The sequence below is a fragment of the Pelodiscus sinensis genome, unplaced genomic scaffold (genome assembly GCF_049634645.1).
Source record: "Pelodiscus sinensis isolate JC-2024 unplaced genomic scaffold, ASM4963464v1 ctg37, whole genome shotgun sequence".
Taxonomy (NCBI): domain Eukaryota; kingdom Metazoa; phylum Chordata; order Testudines; family Trionychidae; genus Pelodiscus; species Pelodiscus sinensis.
In genome coordinates, this window is record NW_027465869.1 from 115108 (window position 1) to 136795 (window position 21688).

The 21688-nt window shown below is 58.9% G+C and overlaps 1 protein-coding gene across 1 annotated transcript in view; it reads left to right on the forward strand.

Annotated features, from left to right (window-relative positions):
* Positions 1-499: 499 nt before the first annotated feature.
* LOC142824040 (killer cell lectin-like receptor subfamily B member 1B allele B) overlaps positions 500-21688 on the forward strand; it is a 110382-nt gene continuing 89193 nt past the window's right edge. Inside the window, exons 1-3 of the mRNA XM_075915784.1 lie at positions 500-638; positions 1091-1225; positions 3353-3507. Of these exons, the coding sequence (XP_075771899.1) occupies positions 500-638; positions 1091-1225; positions 3353-3507 (429 nt within the window). The remainder of the gene's footprint in view (positions 639-1090; positions 1226-3352; positions 3508-21688) is intronic.

Consider the following 21688-nt stretch of genomic DNA (forward strand, 5'->3'; position numbering starts at 1 on the left):
ACTGTGGGTCCCAACCCCCTCCCCCACCCCGGGGGGCTTGCGAGCAACTTAGAGGGTGGTTTCAGCAACTGAAAGGGGGGTTGAGAGCAACTTACAGGGAGGTCGTAGTATCACAAGTTTGAGAACCCCTGCCCTAGTGGGTTGTTTTAAGCCTATTGAAATAAATGGGAATTGGGCCCTTAAGGCCTAGGTTCCCAAATATATTGCTCTGCCCAGCACCCAAGGGAGTTAGGCACCTGGATACTGTTGAGGAGCTGGGCCGAGGTGCTTTTGAAAACCTCCCTCAGGCATTGCTGCAGTTTTAGGTGCCTAAAATCCTTGAATTATCCCATGATCCTCCCCTCCCCTGCATCACAGGGAATGTGGGCAAGAGGCAGAGAGGGGAAGTGACAGATGCCAGATAAAGTCCTAAGCAGGCAGGCTGTGCCCCTCACAGGTGGGAGCACTCGAAGGGGAGGGGCACCCATCCCAGCCTGGGAGGAAGTCTGTGAGCAAAGCAATGACTGTAGCAGCAGAGAGACCCAGGCACTCTGACCACCAGCCTGACACCCTCAGGGCTGCAGCCCAGCCCCTCAGCTTCCTGTGCGATCTCACACCCCGCCCATGTCTCCTGGCCTTTCCTCTGAGACCCGACACAGGTGAGGAGAGCTGCACTGTATTGAACCTGCAGCCCCAGAGGGCCAGATCACATGGTCTGTCCCCAGCCTGGGATCCAGACTGGTCCTCCCTCTGTGCCTCAGTTTCTCCAGTGGTACAGTGGTGATAACGGCTCTGTGCTGTGTCTCACCTGGGGTGGGGAGGCTAAATCCGGTCAGACTCTGAGGTGCTCTGACACTGTGGAGGAGAGCGGTGAGTAACTGAGAGAGCTGCAAACACAGGCTGGGTTTGCAGAAAGGCCCAAGGGATTTAGGTATCTCTCAAGCTGATTTTTCAGTCCCAGCCACTTTTTCAGACCCAGTAGCCCAGGGGAGTCAGAAGTGATGAGGCTGAACAGACTTAGTTCAGTCTCCACAGGGCTCTGTCAGTTCTCCTGTCTAACACCCTCCTGTAACACTGACCAGTCACCATTCTCCCCAACGCTGCTTTGCAGTTTCCCACCTGGCGTCAGAGAAGGGACAGACCCCGGCAGCCCCTGGGAGTGGGGACCCCAGCACAGCAGCCTGCAGCGCCTGCCTGGAGCGTGTCCGATCCCAGCTGTGCCCCACGGCCCAGCCCGGCCCAGCAGGTAACCCCAGCTCATGTGTGTCTGAGCCGCCCACCCCCAGGCACTGCCAGAGGGAACCCAGCTGCGGGGCCAGGCCATGGGGCTCCTGCAGGGCAGGGACACGCCGCCCCCTGCTGGCTGCTCTGATCTAGTCCCCATCCCCACTCAGAGCCAGGCTGGGAATGTACCTGCCTCAGCAGGGCCTGGCTGTGGGGCAGTGACACCTAGTGTCCGTTTTCTGGTATTACATGGGAAGATTTAAATAGCTGTAATACAAAGTCAGGCATGTCCAAAGTCCGGCCCGGGGGCCAATTGCGGCCCGTGTTCCGGTTTAATACGTCCCCACAGGTAATTTGGCAATATCTATCTTTTATGGCCCCCAACGAATCCATATGTATTGAGATGAATACATTGTAAAATCTCAGTTAATGTCAGTTGGTCTAAATCAGTTATAAATATATTTGGACACAACATGTATACTTGGTGTTATGTTCCTGTTCATATTTTTTGAACTTAAAAGTTGACAGACAACCTTTATTACCAATAATATGTAATGTACTTTACAATGTTCCTGACATATATTTCAGCTTCCTGGATTTTTTTTTCATCTGGCCTTCAGATATGAAAGGCAGAGTGATTTAACACCTGTTTAGATTTGTCATCCATGTGACGAAATGAAAAGTATGCCATTTGCAATAAACTTTGCATAAAATAGTTAATTTGCATTTAATTGTAATGGTTCAAAGAATGTCAGGCAAAATGGTCGGCCCTCACGCATGTTCACTTCATCAAATCTGGCCCTCTTTGAAAAAAGTTTGGACACCCCTGTACAAAGTGATCCAGGGTTTTTTTCGGTGGGAGGTGGGGTCAAAACTCATTATTAGAGACACTGTCTCATGGTTCCACACACACACACACACACACACACACACACACACACACACACACACACACCATTCCCTGGCATCTGGGCCCATGTCCCCCCCATGTCACATCACCCCTTGGTTCCAGCCTTCCCTGCTAGTCTGAGTTTATCCCACAGTTACTCCAAGACCTTCTAGACCACTCTGGCTGTGAAAAGGGGTCTTAATGTGGGTACTTACCTGGTCCCAGATAGACCAGTCCTGCTGGCGTGGAGCTGCTGGAAGGGTCCCTCGCCAATGTTCCCTCTAATGTTTTCCAGCCGTGTGCAGAATGCCCTGTGCACTGAGGCATGTGTGGATGTGCACCACCAATAGACACACATGCTGCTGTCTGTGCGCGCTCTGCTAATCGGCTGGGCAGCATTTGAATGTCTCCTGGGTGCTCACCCAAAGGCTCAGCTTACAGGAACCCTGCGCAACAGCCTCTTCCCAACTCCCACAGTAGGGGCAGAGCAGGGTGTGTGGCTAGAGCACAGTGCACCATGGGAATTCTCTGCTCTCCAGGGCCCAGATGGGAGCAATGGGTTAGGCAGAGCAGCCCCAAGGCTCCTTTGACCATCCCCCTGGAGCCAGGCAGGGCCCAGCCCCCGATTGCAGGGAGCACAAAGGGGATTCAAGGGGAAAGTACAAACTGGAGATGGAAGAGTGCAGTCGATCAACCGACAGGCAAAAGCTTATAGGTGAATGCTCTACACGACACGCATTTCCCCCTTCCCTCTGCCAGTGCATCGTTTAGCAGGATGCCCAGCAGCCCGGCTCAGTTCTGGCTCATGCAGGGTCCAGGACCTACCCCCGTTGCGGCTCTGCTTTTAAAGAGTATTAGGAGCTGGGTGTGCAGGCAGCTTGCACCAGGTCCAGGAGCTCAGATTCCTGCCATGCCCCCAACCCCTGGACAGGGGCTGCTGCTGTCCCAAGAGGAGAGCTGGTTTTTAAACGGGTTCCCCTTGCAGACCTGCTCCCGCCTGGCACCTCTGCTGCTGCCTCTGATACAGAGGCAGCAGGGTGGGTGGGCAAGGGGCTCCTCGGGAGTGGGGCCGGAGCGCACTGGCGGCTGACTATAGAATAATCGAGTAAGGGATACGAATTCATGCAGTTACTCGACTGTTCAGTTAACCACTATGGAACATCTCTAATTCAAACCCATTTATCCCCATCCCTGCCCGTCACAGGAAGGGGGTAGCTGGGAATGAGCCTCAGAGCACTAATGGTGCCCGTGTCTTTGCAGGGGGCGCCGGGTGCAAACTCTGCCCCTCGGACTGGCGGCTGCGCGGGGACAAGTGCTACTGGGTCTCCACAGAAAATAAAACCTGGAACAAGAGCCGCAGCGACTGCGCCGCGAGGGGCTCCCAGCTGCTGGTGATCCGGGACCGGGAGGAGCTGGTAAAGGGGCCGGTAACCCCCTGCTGGGGCTGCCTCTGCCAGGCTGGGCCTGGGTACAGAGCCTGGTCAGACACACTTGAGGACTGGGAGTTTCACAGCTGCCAGCGGTTTGGTTTGGACGTCCCTGTTCCCATTACTGGTTACTAAGGGGGGTCCAAACTCCTGAGGCAGCTTTGACAGGCCCAGCAGAAATCACTAGTCTCAGCGACAGGGTAGGTGACAGAGGCAGCTCTAAGCCATTGTTAGCGTCCCCTGTGTGCGTGTGCTGAACCCCGCTCAGCTGGGAGTGCGAGTGGGGCTCTGTCTAGACTGCAGGCTTCTTTCAGAAGAAACTTTTCCGGAAGAGATCCTCCGGATAACGTCTTCCGAAAGAGAGCGTCTGCACAGCACAGAGAGCTGTGTGGTCAGTGTAAAGATACTGTCCGCACTGAACAGACGCTCTCTCCCGTGTAAGCTGGGATTGCTATGGATGGAGTGGTCACCAGGACACCTGGGCTTCTTCCTCTTTCCTCTTGTGAAAGAACTCCCTCTTCCCCGCCCACACACGCCTTTATGCAACAGAGCTCTTTCAAAAAAGGGCTTCTTCCTCGTAGAAAGAGGATTTCCAATGTCAGAAAAAACCTCTTTGTTTCGATGATTTAAAAAAAAAAAAACACAGCTGCAATGTAGATGTAAATGAAGATTTTTTCAGAAAAATGGCCATTAAAAAAAACACCCTCTGCAGTGTAGACACCCTGAGAGAGACAGAGCCATCCCTTCCAGTGTCTCCCGACCTGCACCTCCCCTCATTTGGGGCAGGGGCTGTGCTCAACAGCTGTGGGGGCCAGAGTGTGGGGGGGGGGCAGTCCCAGGGCTGAAGGGGAGGCAGATAGCAGGGGAAATGTGGAACAGTTTAGAAAACATGAGAGTGAAAGAACTGGGCTTGTTTAGTCTGGAAAGGAGAAGACTGAGAGGGGACATGAGAGCGGTTTTCACGTACCCAAAAGGGTGTCCCAAGGAGGAGGGAGACAAACTGTTCCCCTTGGCCTCTGAGGACAGGACAAGGAGCAATGGGCTGAAACTGCAGCAAGGGAGGTTTAGGTTGGACATTAGGAAAATGTTTCTGCCGGTCAGAAAAACTTCCTGTCAGTGTTGTGAAACACTGGAACAAATTGCCCTTGCAGGCTGTGGAATCTCCATCACTGGGGATATTTCAGAGCAGGTTGCACAGACACCTGTCAGGGATGATCTAGACGGTGCTGGGTCCTGCCGTGAGGGCAGGGAACTGGACTCGATGGCTTCCCGAGGTTTCTTCCTGTTCTACTGTTCTGTGATTCTGTGATTCCCAGACCAGACGGATCAGTCCCAGACCAGCAGGGCTGGCGGGGAAGGGGAGGGGTGGTGGTCAAGCTGTTTCTCTACCGTATCTATCTCTGGGCAGTTCCTGAGTCTCTAAGGGCAGGGCCCATGAGCAGTGGTTGGGCTGAGGCTGGTTGTACAGCTCTGGGCTCTGATTGTCCAAATGTCCCAAGGGGCTGGCTGGGGGCAGGACACCAGCCGTGTGGGGGGAGGGGAGGTTTCCCAGCGGTGACCCCGTCTCCTCTTCCTTTGCAGGCTCCGCACGGCGGGGTCTGGCCTCGGGCCGGCCCTGCGGGGGGACCTGCGGGCAGAGCCCCACACGGGCGCGCAGACAGCGGGGAGGTGAGCATGGGCGAGCAGGGGGAGGCTGTTTTCCTTTAGCACTGGGGGTGGGGGCGGGGAAGGGGAGACTGGGGACCCTTGGGCAGGGCTGTGTTGGGCCCTTCCCCCTCCAGGGTCAGGGCTGGGAGTGGAAGTTGATCTCAGGGCCTGGCTGGTTCTGGGAACAAGAGCCTCAAATCCCATCTCCTCCCCCTCACAACTCCCCCCTCCCCCACTATGGGATCCATCCACATTGCCCTAGTCTGGAGAGACAAGGCCCTTCCCAAGAGCCAGGCCCATGGATCCGACTCGCTCCCCTGAGCACCAGGGCCCAGCCCCGGGGATGGGGATGGGGGCTCGTTGGCACAGCCTGGGCTCGGGTCTATTGACCTGCCCCCCCCTCTCCTCCCAGCGTGTCAGCTCCTGCATCGCACCCAGAGTGTCCCAAGGGAGCCAAGGCCCCAGGGAGCAGCAGAGCCCGGTTGTAATTGCCCCCCCGCACCCGGCATGGGAGGTGAGTGACCTCTGAGCCTCTCTGGCCCCGGGGTGAGCAGGCGGCTCCCACAGGCTGCAGGGCGGCAGCGGCAGGGCTGTGGGCTGGGAGTGACCCCTGGGGAGGACAGAGTCAGAGCTTGGGTCCAGCTCATCTTCTCCTGGCTCAGGGGAGACCCGGGGACGATAAGGACCCATGATCCGGCCTGGGCTCCAGCCAGGTTCCTTTCTGGCCCTGGGCCCCTGCTTGTCCCCTGGTAGGGTTACCAGATGGGTTTGAAAAACCTCCCAGACACACGTGATCTCAGAACGGGAAGGGGGGACTGGCTGGGATGGGAGTGAGGCTGGGATGGGGCTGGGGGAATGGAGCTGGCGCGGGGAGATCGGGGGCGGGGAGGGCAGGGAAGGGACCATTGGGGCTAACTGGGATGGAGTTGGGGGGAGGAGGTCTGGCCAAGGGGGGTACGGCCAGTGGGGAGCGGGGCTGGCCCAGGTGCACACAGATCCCGGGGCGCTGCCTGTCCCGTGCCCCTCTCCCAGGCACTCCCCCTACCCCGCCAGGCTTCCGTCGGGTGCCCAGCCGGAAAACCAGAAAACACTGACCTTGCTCACTCCCGGTGAGTTCTGACTGTTCTCACTGGGTAGAGGGCTCAAAAACTGGACTGTCTGGTAGAACACCGGACACCTGGGACCCTGAATGGGAGCCCTGGGGCAGCCGGATGCTGTGGGGGAACAGCTGGCATGGGGGGGGGGGGAGGCGGTAGCAGCTCCTGCAGTGATAGGCCAGAGGGGTCTGGCCCTGGGGGCCCTAGAGAGGCGCCGCCCAGGGCCAAGCCCCCACTGCCCCCTGGGTCCCGGGCCCCGCATATGACAGGCCCTTGCTGTCTTGGGACAGGAGGACCCCGGCCACGGGGATGCACCAGCTCCCCCACCCTCAGCTTGGCTCCAGGGCCGGTGTTGCCTGCAGGGAAGGAGCTGCCAGCAGGAGCCGGAGCATCAGTCGGAGCTTTTCCTGCTCATGCCGGGACTGGAGCCACGGACACGATCTGGCCCTGGGCCGGGAGCCAGGAAAGAAGGAGGAGCTGCCCCTCCCCCCCGCGGGGGATAGAACCTCCTCTCCCCCACTCCTGTCCCTGGACAGAGGCCTGCACAGCCCAGTGAGTCAGGGCCAGCTTATGGACTGTAGCCATTGGGCTGCACAGCCCTGACTAAAGGGGCAAGGTACCGACACTGGCCATTGGGCCACACTGCCCTTAGAAAAGGGGCAAAGTACTGACACTGGCCATTGGGCCACACTGTCCTTAGAAAAGGGGCAAAGTACTGACACTGGCCATTGGGCCACACTGCCCTTGGAAAAGGGGCAATGTACTGACTCTGGCCATTGGGCCACACTGCCCTTAGAAAAGGGGCAAAGTACTGACACTGGCCATTGGGCTAAACTGCCCTTAGAAAAGGGGCCAGTTACAGACTCCAGCCACTAGGCCGCCCTGCCCTACGGGAAGCTCTGCCAGAGGGGAGTTTGGAGGCCACAGGCTTTGAGGCGGGAGAAGTTGCCGTCACCTCAGAATCAGGCGCAGTCTGGATCCAGTGACCCAACAGAGAAGATTCCAGCCCCAGGGACGGGTGTCACGGCGTAGACTGAAGACTGAACAACCCGCCCAGCAGCCAGGACCAGGCGAGGTCACACACGGGACCAGGGCAGCGAAGTTGGAAACCGGCCGGCCAGGGCAGAGAGGCCAGACGGGGGCTCACCTCGGGGACCTGCTGAACCTCGGGGACCTGCTGAAGCTGGAACAGACGAAGGGGCCTCCCCGTCGCGCCGCTTCCCCCAGACCCGAGCTCGGGTTACCGGTGCCTTTCAGCCAGGACGCCGGGCAGAGAAGCCACAGAAACCACGGCGCCTCGCAGCCCTGCCCTGGGCGTCGGAGGCCTGGCCAGGCCCTTCCCACCCAGTGCAGATCCCTACGGCGGGGGTGGGGAACCTTACGTGCGGTGGCCGGATTCAGCCCCGGCTTGCGGGGATCCGGCCCCTGAAGGTCGGGGCTCCCCCCTGCATTGGGGGCCCATGCTGGGGAGAGGAGGGGGGCTGTTTCTCACTTGTGGGCAGCCCCCCATAGATTTCTCTGTGGGTCAGTAGCCCCGACCCAGCAAAGGTTCCCCACCCCTGCTCTGTGGGGGGTAAAGGTCCCTGGGAACCTGACTAGGGCCCCACCCATTTCACAGCCAGGAGACGTGCAACGGGGGGAGAGGAGGGGATGGGGGAATGGCGAGGGGAGTCTGAGCTCCCCATGTGACGAGGGGCCTGGGGCACCAGCTGCTCCCTGACCTGGCTGGGATGGGACAGGAGTTGTCCTGCCCCGACACGGGCACTCGCGGAGGGAGCAGATCAGAGCCACCCTGAGGGGCAGGGAGAAGTGAGGGTGGAACGGCTCTAGCCCTGCCCCACAGGCTGCTGGGAAGTGAAATTGGCACTCTTGGGGCGCCCCCACCCCCACTGCACACTATCCTAGTTTGGGCCAGAACCCGGCCGGTCAGAGAGCCGGGAAATTTCCCAGGGAAGCCCCCGGGAGTGTGCCAGGGAGCAGCGTGGACACGGTCTGGCTGTGAAATGGGCGAGGTTGCAGGGGGACGCGATGGGGCCCTAGTTCCGGCGTATTCCCTGGAAGTTGTGGGAAAGGGTCTGCCAGAAACTCCTGGCCCTGTTGGTCTCCAGGGTCATTGGGGAATCCCCTAGTGCAGCCTTTCTCCAGCTGGGGCTCCCCACCCAAAAGGGGGTCCCAGGGCCAGGGGAGGGGGCTCGCGAGCAGGGTCACTGGCCGCCTGGGTTTTCCCAGCCATGACCTCGTCTTCAGGCCCCAAATCTTCCTCTGGGCAGATGTTTGGAAATATTAAAAACTGTCGGATTTCTCCCGGCTTTCCCAGCTGAGTGGCTGGAGAGCAGCGGCTACTGTCTGGCCATCCGGTTTGGGGGCAGCCCCATTGACAGCAGCAGCACAGGAGGAAGGGAGGCCAGGTCCGATGTTGCCACCCTTCCTTCTGCACTGCTGCTGGCGGGGGGGCTGCCTTTCCATCTGGGTGGCTGCAGAGCAGCGGCCCCTGGCAGGTCACCCAGCTCAGAATTCAGCGCCAGCACCAGCTGCAGCGCAGAGGGAAGGGGGCATGATAAGGTCTTGCCTCCTCCCCTTCTGCACTGCTGCAGGGTGTGGGGCTGCCTTCTGACCCGGGTGGCTGGAGAGCAGTGGCTGCTGGCCAGGGGCCCAGCTTAGACGACGGCGTCCCTGCCAGCAGCAGCACAGAAGCAGGGTGGCTCCGTGTTGTGTCACTCCTACTTCTGCACCACTGCTGGCGGGGGCCCTGTCCTCCGAGCTGGGCGCCCCAGGAGCAGCCACGACTCTCTGGTCACCCGCTCGGCCGTCAGTGCTGCCCCAAGAGCGGTGCAGCAGGAAGTGCAGGAGGGGCGGGATTGCAGCACTTCCTTCAGCACCGCGGCGGGTGTCAGCCCTGCCTCCCAAACCGGGTGACCAGAGAGCGGGTGCCACTGGCCAGGGGCTACCTCAGAGGGCAGCGCCGATACCAGCAGCAGCACAAACTAGGGGTGTCAACGTGTGTAGCTGGCTACACGATTAACCGATACGTCTGGGCTTATTGGTTAATCCTGTCGCCTCCACACACCCCTCCCCCGGCTGCCTCAGGAACAGAAGCAGCAAGGGGGGGGGAAGGGGGGAGCTGGTGTCTGCGGGGATCCAGGTATTAAGCTGCCTCCCCATGAGCACCAGATCCCATGGAGCTGCCTGGCCCGCACCATGGGCTGCTGCCTCTCATAGAGATGCAGCAACACGGAGGGTGAGGGAGTCAGGCAGGAGCTGGTGCACACGGGAAGCAGCTTTTAAGACAGCTCCCCATGTGTATCAGCTCCTGTGGAACCACGTCTCACCCATCCCCCTCCACTGCTGCCTCCCTGTCAGCGTGGGGGCAGGGCAGACATGAGATGAGATGTTCGGGGAACTATCTTCTAAGCCGGCTCTCCACACAGGCCAGCTCCATGGAGCCCCCTTTCCTCCCTCGCTGTCTCACATAGAGGCGACGGGGATGGGGGGTTGCTCGAGGGGAGCTGACTTAAAATCTAGTTCTCCGTGAGCACCAGTTCTGCGGAGCTGCCTGCTCCTGCCTCTCTCCTTCCAGAGGAGGCTGCTGCAGAGCAGCCTCTGTCCGGGGCTGGCACAAGCTCTCGTCGCACAGAGGCTGCTGTGTGGGATGCTGGTGCAGCCTCTGTCTTCTGTGTGGGATGCCGGTGCAGCCCCTCATTGCTGACTCAGGCACCAGGGACTATCGAATAATCATGGAATTGCTACAGTTTGATGCAGTGACATGATTGTTCAGTGACTCCCTGTCTGACATCCCCAGCAAACAGGGAGGGGGGCCCTGGACGGTGCTCCCCTCGTCCTTCTCTGCCTTCGCTGGCAACAGCGCCGCCACTCCCGCCGGGCAGCTGGACAGTCCGTGCTGTCTCCGGTAACAGTGCAGAAGGCAGGTGGGCTGCTGCAGCTTTGCCTCCCTGCCTTCCGCGCCGCTGCTGCTGGGTAAGGATGTTAAATAACGATTCACGGACAAGTTGAGGAGTCGATGGAATTTCCATTGGCTACTCGACTAGTCGATGGGCACTTTCTGCACTTTGAACTGGACAAGGGCCCCAGCAGGGCCTCCTGTGCACTTCAAAACGGGAACTCCGTGTGCAGCCCGGGGCCAGCAGGAAGTCCCACTGACTCGGCTTTACGAGGGTCCTTCCGCTTTGAAAGGCTCAGGATCCTGGAGGCTCTTGTGCATTTCTGAGTGGAAGCACCTGCATGGAGCCTGGAGTCAGCAGGGGACTCAGACCCCTGGCATCCCCGAGGTCCATGTGGCGCTGCTCCTTTGGAGAACCCCCTTTTCACACCTTTTCCCATGAGCAGGCAGCGCCAGCACCACCAGCAGTGCAGAAGGGAGGGCGGCCTGGTGTGGCGGTGCCTCCCTTCCCTCTGCACTGCTGCGGGCAGAGGCTCTGCCTACTAATGGGGAGGCTGAGGGCAGTTATAAGGGGTCAGGTGCCCAACCTGGATGGCAACCCCACCGCCAGCAGCAACGCAGGAGGGAGGGGAGCTGGTCTGGTATCGCCACCCTCCCTGCTGTGCCGCTGCTGGCCGTGCCTCTCACTTCTCAGCTGGGCAGCTAGAGAGCGCAGGCACCATGTGCACAAGGCCGCCTGACCCAGCAGAGCCACCCTCCCTTCCGTGCCACTGCTGGGGGCAGCCCTGCCTGCCACACTGACGCTACGTCTAGACGACAGGCTTTTGTCCACAGAAGTTTTGTCGACAGATACTGTGGACAAAGCTTCTGTCAACAAAGAGCATCTAGACTACGTCCAGTTCTGTAGACAGAGCAAGCCGCTTTGTCAACATGACAGTGTAGACGCAAAGGGCAGTGGAGATGCAATAGCGCCTTCTGGCGACAGAACTCTCTCGACAAAAGGTGTTATTCCTCGTAGAATGAGGTTTACAGCTGTCGACAAAACAGCGGAGTCAACAGAACTAAGCAGCAGTGTAGACGCAGGTATAATTGTGTCGACAAAAGTCCACTTTTGTCGACAAAACCCTGTAGTCTAGACACACCCTGAGTGGCCTGCGAGTGGCCCATGCTGGCAGGACACCCAGCTGCAAAGTCAGCGCCAGCAGCAGCACAGGAGGGAGGGAGGCCTGGTCTGGTATCTCAGCCCTTCCTTCTGTGCCGCTGCAGGCGGTGGCGCTGCCTTTGGGCCTGGGCGGCAGCAGAGCAGCGGCTGCTGTTGTGGGGCCCAGTTCGGAGGGGGCCCCACTAGCAGCGAGTGAGGGGTGGTCACTGACGGGTCCCCCAGCTCAGAAGTCAACGCCGCCCCAGCAGCAGCGCAGAGGCAGGGTGGCCTGGCATGTTGTTGCCACCGTTCCTTCCGCACTGCTGCTGGCAGGGCTGCCTTCTCCGCTGGGGGACCACAGAGCAGGGGCCACAGGGGAGGTGCCCAGCTCGGAGGGCAGCTCCGCTCCCAGCAGCAGCGCAGAAGGAAGGGGGAGTGGCTGCCATTGCATCCTTCCCTCTTCCCCCTGCTGGGGGCATCGCTCCCTTCCAAGCTGGGTGGCCAGAGCGAGCGGGATCCCAGTGGGGTCAGTGCCAGCAGCAGCAGCAGCGCAGGAGAAGTGGAGGCAGCGATGCCGTTGCCACCCGTCCGTCTGCGCCGCTGCTGGCCAGGTTGGGGGCAGAGAGCAGCTGCCCCTCCAGCCGCCCAGCTGGGGAGGCCAGGAGAGATCAGGGACATTTCTTCTTATTTCCAAACTCCGCCGGGATGGGGACCTGGGGACTGAACACGAGGCCACGGCTGGGAAAGCCCAAACGTCCGGTGCCCCCGTGAGCGACCCTCCTGCCCTCGCCTTGCCGCCCCCTTCTGGGCAGGGACCCCCAGGGGGAGAAACGCTGCACTAGGGGATTCCTCTACGACCCCGAGGGCCCCCACGGCCAGGAGTTCCCGGCAGCCCCTTTCCCACCACTTCCACGGAGGAGGCGGCAGGTTCTCAGGGGAGGTTTCCCCAACTCAGAGATCTGCCTGGATGGAGAGTGGAGGAGCAAAGGGAGGGCCTGGCCAGGATCGCCCAGGGCCAGGGCAGGGCTCACACGGCAGCACCCGCGGCAGGGAACCTGTTGCTCAGCCAGGCCCAGAACTCTGTGTCTCCCGGCCACTGGGGCCAGCCCAGATGTATCCAGCCTCCTGATGACTTGAGAGTCCCAGCTGCCTCTTCCTGTGTAGCCTGGAAGAAGAAAAGCGACTCGAGACCTCCAAGAGATGCTCCCTCGATGCCAAAATCTCCACCCAGCTCAGGGGTAGCATCAGCAGGAGCCAAATAAAAAAAATTGTGAGATTGGTTTAAACTAAATACATTACAGAGAAATACACAAATTATGTTTTTATGAGCTTTGCTTTCTGGGCCCTAAGCGCACGCTTGGGTCGGTCTCAGCCATTCCCTGCAAACCGGAGGACTTGAAACACTTTTCCCATGACAGCCGAGGGGGCGGCTACACCCCAGGGCCTGTGGGGACAGAGCGGTGCCAGGAGAGCCCCCTCACTGGGATGCAGCCCACAGGCACAGCAGGGGTGTTTCTGTTGCCACGACAACAGCCCCTCCCCAGGCAAAGCCCTCCCAGACCTCTGGCTGGAGCAGTCATGCCTAGCAGTCAGAGCAGGGGCTGTGGGTCAGAGCTGGGCTCAGGAGTCCCTCAGCAGCTGAAAGGCCGGTCTCCTGGGCTCAGACTTGAAGGGCCGAAGGGACCATCATGAGCACCTGGTCTGACCCCTTGCACCTTGCAGACCCTAGAACCTCACCCACCCCTCCGGTCCAGCCCCAGTCTCCCTGGCTGTGTTACTGACGCCCTCACGTCACGGCTCAGCGGTGGCAAGGGACGGAAAATCCCCCATTGACACGACTTGATCCCAGCCTGGGACCCTGCCCCACACTGCAGAGGGAGGCAGCCTCGTCCACCCTGCCCCTACGGGCTCTGCACATCTCCCCCTTGACAGTCCCTTCCCACCCCCAGACACGGGATCAGTCGGCGCAGGCGTGTTCTGGCCGGAGCCCCCAGCCACACGGCGGGGAAAGAATTGTCTGGAGCCGCTCAGCACGGGGAGCCCACGTTTCCCTCTGCGGAGCGCGGGGCAGCCGGTCCAATTCCTCCCACTCACGTGAGTTCAAGGGCTGCGGATGGGAGCTGGGCAGCACAAACGCTCACACTGACTCCCAGTTGCCTGAGCCCCCGTGTCGGGGGCACAGCCGGGGGGTGGCTACCCCTCGAGATGAGCCCTTCCAAGGGCGTTGTGCTGCCTTTACTGCAAGGCCGTGCCCTTTCCCCACACTCAGTGTTAACCTGGCTGGTCAGCCACGTCTCGAGGGGTGTCTGCTAACACCTATGTGATTCCGCGGCCTGGCACCCAGAGGGGTCCCCTCGGTTAGAGGCTCCCAGGCCCAGAGGCCTCATTGAGAAGTGAGTCTCCTCTCCCTCCTGAGACATATGGCCAAGAGGTCCAGTCCATAGGTCAGTCCCTTCTATCAGGAGCAATAGGGCCTAGCTCAGAGGTGAGTGCAAACTTCCAGAGAACTCTCTTGCTACGGGTAGTGGGGTTAGCTGGACCCGGGCCCTCCCGCTACCCTGGGTCCAAGCCCCAGGCCCTGTTGGCCGTGGAGCAGGGACTCCGACTCCGACTGCAGCACGCTGAGCTCTCAAGGAACAATCCCAGCTCTGGTGCATCTCTCCTGTCGTGCAGTCTCTGGGCAGCATCCCGTCCGAGGGCTTCCGTGGCTGCTGCTGGAGTCTCCCGCCACCTCCTGTTACACAGAAACCCGCCTGGCTGCAGATGAGCATTCATGGCTTCCCCTTCCTGAAATAGCATTTTCCAAGGACCCTTTGTGGAACCCTCCCCATCCCCAGGGTGAAATCAGATTTCAAGTGTGTTCCAGCACCAGCTGACAGGGTCCCATGTCTCTGTGCCACAGCTAGGGCTTCCAGGGAAAACACAAAGCCATTTCCAGATTAGTGCTCTGAGCACTGGGCCGGCAAGGTCCTTACTCACCATGAATGGCTGTGTCTACAAGACCCAGATTAATAACACAGGTATTGGGGGAGTGGGAGCCGTGTTAGTCTGTGTCTATAAAAACAATGAGGGCTCCAGTGGCACCTCAGACTAATGGATTTATCTGAGCATCAATTTTTATGGGCAAACCCCACGTCCTTGTTACTTTCCTACGTGCCTCCAGCGTCCATCCAGGACCCATCACATACTCCATGTCCAACGCCAAGCCCTGAGACACACCCACACGGGCTCCAGTCTGTCAGGGTATGTCTACACTACCCTCCTAGTTCGAACTAGCGGGGTAATGTAGGCATACCGCACTTGCAAATGAAGCCCGGGATTTGAATTTCCCGGGCTTCATTTGCATAAGCGGGGAGCCGCCATTTTTAAAACCCTGCTGGTTCGAACCCCGTGCAGCGCGGCTACACGAGGCATGAACTAGGTAGTTCGAACTAGGCTTCCTAGCTCGAACTACCGTTACGCCTCGTGAAATGAGCACTTGAGGTGTGGATGCTCCACCGGTTTTTGCACAAAAATTGCAGAAGAAAATTGACAGAACAGAGGACTTTTGCTGGTAGAGTTATTCCTCTCCCCACAAGGAATAACTCCTTTTTTGCACGACAGCTCTTGCATAAAAAGGCAGGTGTAAATGCTCTGCAGGGGTTTTTGCACAAAGCAGAAGTTCTCTAATGCCCATTTTGTGAATGGCAGTCAGAGCTTGTGCAAAAGTGTCCATGCAGTGTGGACACTCCCTTGTGCAAAAGCACATTACATTTGCAATGCACTTTGACATCTGGATGCGCATTTGCACAAGAAGTGTTTGCATGAGAACTCTTCCACAAAAGGCTTCTTGTGCAAAAACCCTGCAGTGTAGACTAAGCAAGGGGATTGAGCTGTCATTGATTGCCACTCTTGGGTTAAACCAAAGGGGAGTGAACTATCTCTCTCACCCACACAAACACAGACTGTGATGGGACTGGGCTTATGGACATGAATATACATAACTCAAAGGTGGTTTGAGCAAATGATTTCATCTAACCTGTCCATCTTCATGTCATGATCCACTGGTTCTGTTTATCTTACTCTGTTGTATGTATCATTTGAATGTATAAAATTAGACAGGTGGAGTGGGGAATACTTTGTGAGTTTCAAGTGTGTGAATGGGAGACATGGAGGGGGTTACCTGAAACTTCTTGATGAGCCACTGTAAAACAATCTTTTGCCCTTAAGTCTGAGCAGTGGTTGGAAGGGAGCGGCCTCAACTCCTTAACAAAAAGAGTAGGAAAGCAAAGGGTCTTTGGCTGGGCTGTACCTGAAGGAAGAAGCCAGGCTTCATGGTGTGGAAGAGAGCCCTGGTTTAGAGTGGCATCTGGAAAAGAGGTTTTAGGGTGAGTTTGTGCTGAGGTGTCAGTGTAGAAATAGCCAAGCATTTTTGTTTCTTTTGATTGTAACTTACTTTGCTCACTTATTACAGCTTAAATCCTACTGCTTCCACTTAATAAAATAATTTTTGTTTTCTATCAAACCCAGTGTAAGCAATTGTTACCTGGGGGGGGGGGGGGATGACAACCAGTGTGCACATTCCCCCTTTCAGTGTTAAAGTTGGTTTATCTAATTTCTTGGGGTTTGATCCCATTTGGGGAGTGCTCTTGCAGGAGGCTGGGCCCTAAACTGCACTCTCCTGGGATATAAAGATGTTCAGTGTCTGTACTGCTTCTAGCTTGGGGCAGGGACCTCATCTTGGGGCTTTGGTTGGGGAGACCAGTAGAGGAACAGGGGAAATGGAGAGAGAGATGGAAAGGATCACATTGCTGTGGAAGAATGGAAGGGCTGGCATGTCCCCAGATCCTCAGGCAGCTCGGCGTGGGAAACCTACCGATGTGGAGCAGACCACGCTGAGCGTGACAGCTGGAGCTAACTAGTCAGTGTAGTTCAGGGTACATCTAGACTGCAGAGTTTTCCCAGGATATCCTGGAAAGGGTCTGCTGTGTCCAAGGACCGAGTGAGTCTGCTTTACTGAAAATTTGTTTGGAAAAACAGAGGCATTTTTTTTGACATCTCTGTAAACTTCATAGTCGGAAGAAGAAGGGATGTTCTGAAGGAGGGTTTTTTCCCAGCATTTGTCCCCATGTAGACTGGCCGAATGTTGAAAAAGCCTCATTCAGAAGAAAAGCAGAAAAAGAGACACAAATTGCAATTTGCGTCTCTTTTTCTGAATTCTCTTGGTGGTGTGGACACAGCCCCTGGGGGGAGTCAAGTTCCCCTGTAACTAGAAACACTTCAGATGCACCAGACAGTCCTGCAGCACCTTAGAGGCTGACCACACATGAAGCCGGGGTGACAAGCTCTCGTGGAAGAAGCGGGCTGTGCCCACGAGAGCTCATTGTACCATCGACGTGTGTTGTTAGCCCTGCCGCACCTGAGGGACTGTCAGCCTGGGAAGGTCAGAGCCACCCAAACGCTGTGGGTCAGGCCTCAAGGGGTTTGCAATGCCTCCACCCAGAGGTGACTAGTGCACCGAGGGGACCTTTTGTGGTGCTCCAACACTGCCCCCCATCGGGCTGGGCCTCTTGCACCCCGAAATTTTCACCCCACTTCCAGGTGAGCTTCTCAGGCTTGGGGGCAGGCTCCACTCTGGCGCACAACACCCCGGGTGCTCCCTGTGGGTGCCGTAGGCACTAGCTCTCGGCCTATGTTTTGGCAGGGAAAGTTTCCCCCGGGTCTGTGTCTCTGGGACCTCACATGGGAACAGAGGGATACTCCAAGAATACTTGCGCAAGAGGGCCAGTGTAGACAGGGAAGAATTGTTTTGCGCAAAAAAGCCCCGATGCACAAAATGGCGACTGGGGCTTTCTTGCGCAAAATCGCGTCTAGACTGGCCACGGATGCTTTTGCGCAAAAGCACTTTTTGTGCAAAGGCACCCGTGTCAATCTAGACGCTCTTTTGCACAAATGCTTTGAACGGAAAAACTTTTCCATTCAAAGCATTTGCGCAAAATCGTGCCAGTCTAGACACAGCCACTGTGTTTTAATTTGGGGGTACATTTAAGTTGAGCCTCTATTACGGTGTCCTTGAAATGTTTCCTGCAGGGATTTCCTAGAAACTATTACAACAAATTCCCACCCACATACCCATCACGAACAGTGCAGCATGTCAGGGAAACTGAGGCAGACACCATCTTCCTGGAAACTATTACAGCAAATTCCCACTCTACCCCCACCACGAACAGTGTAGCATGCTGGGGAAACTGAGGCAGACACCATCTTCCTGGAAACTATTACAGCAAATTCCCACCCCCACCACGAACAGTGCAGCATGGTGGGGAAACTGAGACACACCGTGCCTGGAAACTATCACCGAAAATTCAAGCCTGGAAGCCACCTTCTGTGCCTCACATCCCAGGGCGGCCATCGCATTGGCAACACCCCGTGCCCAGACAGCGCGTGGGGAAGGGCTGGTCCCAGGACTGACCTTGCCAGGCCCCTCTGGGAGACACTGGCAGGTCCTGCACCCTGGGGAGAAAAGGGCTGAACAGCATCCTCCATGCGCCCCCACCCATGCCTGGTCCCTGGACCTCCGGGACTCCAGTTCCTCTTGCCGATGGAGGCTGCTGCGGCTCCGTCTGGTTTGGCACAAGCCAGGGCCCCGTGTGCAGCAGCAATGGCCCCAGCTGCTGATGCAGAACAGACAACGCCCACACCTGGGCCCCTCCTGCCCAGCTGGGTCCTGACCCCCTGGGTCCTGTTACCAGTGGGGCCGGGACCCCCTGCACTTCCCGTCCCAAACTGCGGTGCTGTGTGTCTAGGAGGTGGCTGCTGCGCTGCACCCCAGCTACAGCTGCATTTGGCACCAGGCCAGGAAGTCCCTGCACCAACCGCCCCGCCCTGCCCTGCCCCAGCGGTGGCTGCATCTCTGTCCCAGGTGAGCGACGCTGGCTAAAAAGCCCCACACCTGCGCCCATGGGATGGCTGCCTCTCAGTGCTGGGCGAGGGGCCCCTGTACCAACAGCCCCACCTCTTCCCCAGAGGTGGCTGCATCTCCGCGTGCAGGTTGTGGGGAGCAGCTGGCAGCCGATGGAGGCCTGAGTCACAGCAGGCTCTGGGGTGGAGGGGAGGGAGGGCGGGCGAGTGTCCAGAGGGGTCAGGGACAGGAATAGGAGGGGAGTTAGAGGACAGGTGCAGTGAGTGTCTTTGGCCACCAGGTGGCGGCAGGACCCTGGGAGGGTGGGTCAAGCTGGAGTTCGGGGCTTGTGACTGATTTTGCTGCCTGCTTGGAGACCCCCACACCCCCAGCTGGCTGGGCACAGGGAGGGGGCACAGTTAGGCTAAGGGCCTGGCTGTCCTGCCCCCAATGACATGCTCACTGCTGCAATGAGTGCGTCTGTTCTAAGCACCCCGGTGGGTGGGTGGGCGTGGACCAGAGATGGGCGGACGTCCTGCTTCCTGCAGGCAGGGCTCCATGGGAGCGGAACGTGGGCAGTGTGATGAGTACCCCACCCCGTTCTGGGGCTGCAGGGGTTCAACCTGGCTCCCTGAGCGAGGGTCCCCGCCTGAGATCCCTATTGGGCATGCTCCAGCGGAAGGCAGCTATAAAAGCAGGGGGAGGGGGAGCAGCTCAGTGGGGCTGGTGTTGGCTGGACTTTGTGTCCGGGAAGAGCTCTCGGGGGGGAGGACGGGGGGGTCTGCCAGAGGAGTCAGTACCAGAGGCGGCCGCTTGCTTTTCTCTCGCCTCTCACAAGCTCTTTGGGGGACACAGAGTTTGGGGTGCCCCGGGGTTGGTTTCCATTGTCTGCCCCACTTGTGGGTTCCAAACACTTGATGGTGGCAGCAGGTCCCCCAAAAACTGGGTATTGGGGATTTGGGGAAGCCTGCAGAGCCAAGGTTTGGGGTGCTCTTGCTGGCCCCCAACTTCTGTATTTATTGTGCCAAAGTGGGGCATAGCCCTGACAGGGGCTCCTGGAGGTGGGGCTAATCTGGGGCTGCCAGATCTGTTAGCTCCCGGGGGAGGGTCACCCCTTGACGGGCGGTGTCCCCTCCTGTCGCTATCTCGTGTCCCGGGAAGGGTTTGGAGGTGCTGAAGCTGGAGCACTGTGGAGGGCTGGACGTGCTTGCCCAGGGCTGGGGGGTGCGGATGTCATAGGCTCCTTCCCCACTCTGGCATGATAAATGCGGAAGTGGGGCCTGCAAAAGTACCCAAAACCTGATCTCTCCAGGCTGTGGTAAAAACTTCCCCTCAAAAACTTAACCTAGATTTGGGGGACAAAATCCGCTGCCACCACCCAAGTGATGAGAAAAAAACCAGGGGGAGAGCACTTGGGAAATCTCCCCCCTAAGGAAAAAACCAGGACACAACAATTAACCGATGCCAGGTTAATACAAAGAAACGAGAAAGAACGTTTATTATGGTGACGGCGTGTGGGGGTTCCCGATTCTGCCCCCCGGAGCAGTGGGAACCGGCTCCTCCAGCCAGTAGAACAGGGGGGCTTATTGCTTCTCCAGGGTACAGCCCAGCACAGACGTGATGTGGCTACAGGAGTCAGGGCCAGGCAGCCTCAGACCCCTTGGGGTGGGGGGTCAATCGTCCCTGGACCCTCGCCCTCAGCTTCGGTTGTTCCCTTCGTGTTTCCAAGCCAGCAACTGCCCCTTCCCCCCAAAACCTCCCTCCTTTGTCCCCTCCCTGCCCTCCACCGGTCGGACAGGTTGGGTCTTGGCCTAGGAAGGTGACCGTAGGCAGCCGTCCTGCTGGGCCGTGCTACCGACACCGGCCAGTAGGGGTCACCCCCAGCCCACACCGCCACCAGTGGATGTCCCAAGGGTACGGCTGCCCAGTGCACCACAGTCATCACCACAAGACTCCTGTTGCAAGCAGAGCGACCAGCTAGAAAAGTCCCCCAGTGATGTCCCCATGGAGGGACCCGCCCCGGGCCAGGGCTGGGTTACAAAGGCGAGCGCGGAGCTTTGGCGCTGAGCAGGCTGGAGCGAGGGGAGAGTCCAGAGCCCGGCAGGAGATTCAGTCGGGACCCTCCGCGGCTGCAGGGCCCACGGCTCCGTCAGACATTAGGAACTGGGCAGGGAGAGGCAGGGTCAGGCGGGCAGGGCCGGTCACACTGTACGGCTCACGGGTGCTCAGGGGAGGGGGGGCTCTGACCGGGGCCCACGTGGAAGGGAACGGACCCCGCAAGCCGGTCACCCACCCCTGTGCAGCAGCCACCCTCTTGGAACCCGTCTTTGTGGGCGACCAGGGGTTGGCTCCCCAGCCGGCAGGTCAGAGGGGCAGGGCCTGGGGGACTCTGGAAAGGGACCCGGGCTCTCCCTGAGTCTCCCCCCCTCCGTTCCCCCCTCACTTCCCCTGAGTGCTGGGGTTGCACCCTGGTTACTGCCTGGTGGGCAAAGGGCAAGTTGGCGTTAGAGTCTCTGGCAATGACCCCCCAGTCCCTCGTGCCAGCATCCCCCTGCTTCAGGGTGGGTGTAAGGCTGTCCTAGGTGAGTGGATGCACTTCGCCCTGAGGTGTGGGGCGACGCTGGGAGCTGGCGGGAGTCGGCAGAGTTACACATGGGGCAGATACCTTCTACCTGGGCTAAGACCCTGCACTGCCCCAAGACTGGGCACACGGGGATGGGGCTTTCAGAAGCACCTTGGGAACTCAGGAGCTCAAACCCCAGTTAATCAGTGGGGCTGAAGCTCCTGCTTCCCCCCTCCACACCCCCGTCAGTGTCGGGCATGTCCCACCAACCCCCAGCCACTAGGCCAGGAGCCAGGCTAGACACCTCCAGAGCCACAGCTGGCCAGATGCACCTGACGGAAGGGGTGGGGGGCAGACTGCTGAGCCCCAGGGGGCACAGTGAGCAGCACAGGGACAGGGGAATGACTCAGCACTCACCCGCGGCTTGTCTGCGGTGATATCGCTACTTCCCTGTGGAGGGAGACAAGGCAGAGCAGTGAGCGTGGAGACTCCCGGGACAGGACCTAGCTTCATTCCATGCCCACGGCCCATCCCAAGGGAGGTGACAGCTAAGTGCCCTGGAAGCTGCATGGCTGCACAGCTGTTTAGTGAGCTCCTCCCAGAGGCTCAGAGCACCCACAATGGCAGGGAGCTCAGCTGACCGGCTGGGGAGTGGGGCGCCTGAGCAGCCCCAGACCAAGAGCTCATAGGGAGGGGAGATGATGAGGGAATACGTGGAGTGAGCGGAGCTGTAAGGGAGTTTAGGGAGTCCCACCCCGCAACATTTCAGGGGCCAGGTGCAAACGGAGACGTGGTCAGCACCATCCCCAGAGTGCGGGAAGCCGGGGGCAGGTCCCAGGGGCCATGGAACAGACAGCAAAGCCTGTCCAGCCATTCTGCCTTGGGGAGTCCTGTCCATGGGGCTCGGCCTGGCTCCCCGCTCTGACCCCTACGACTGGGCACA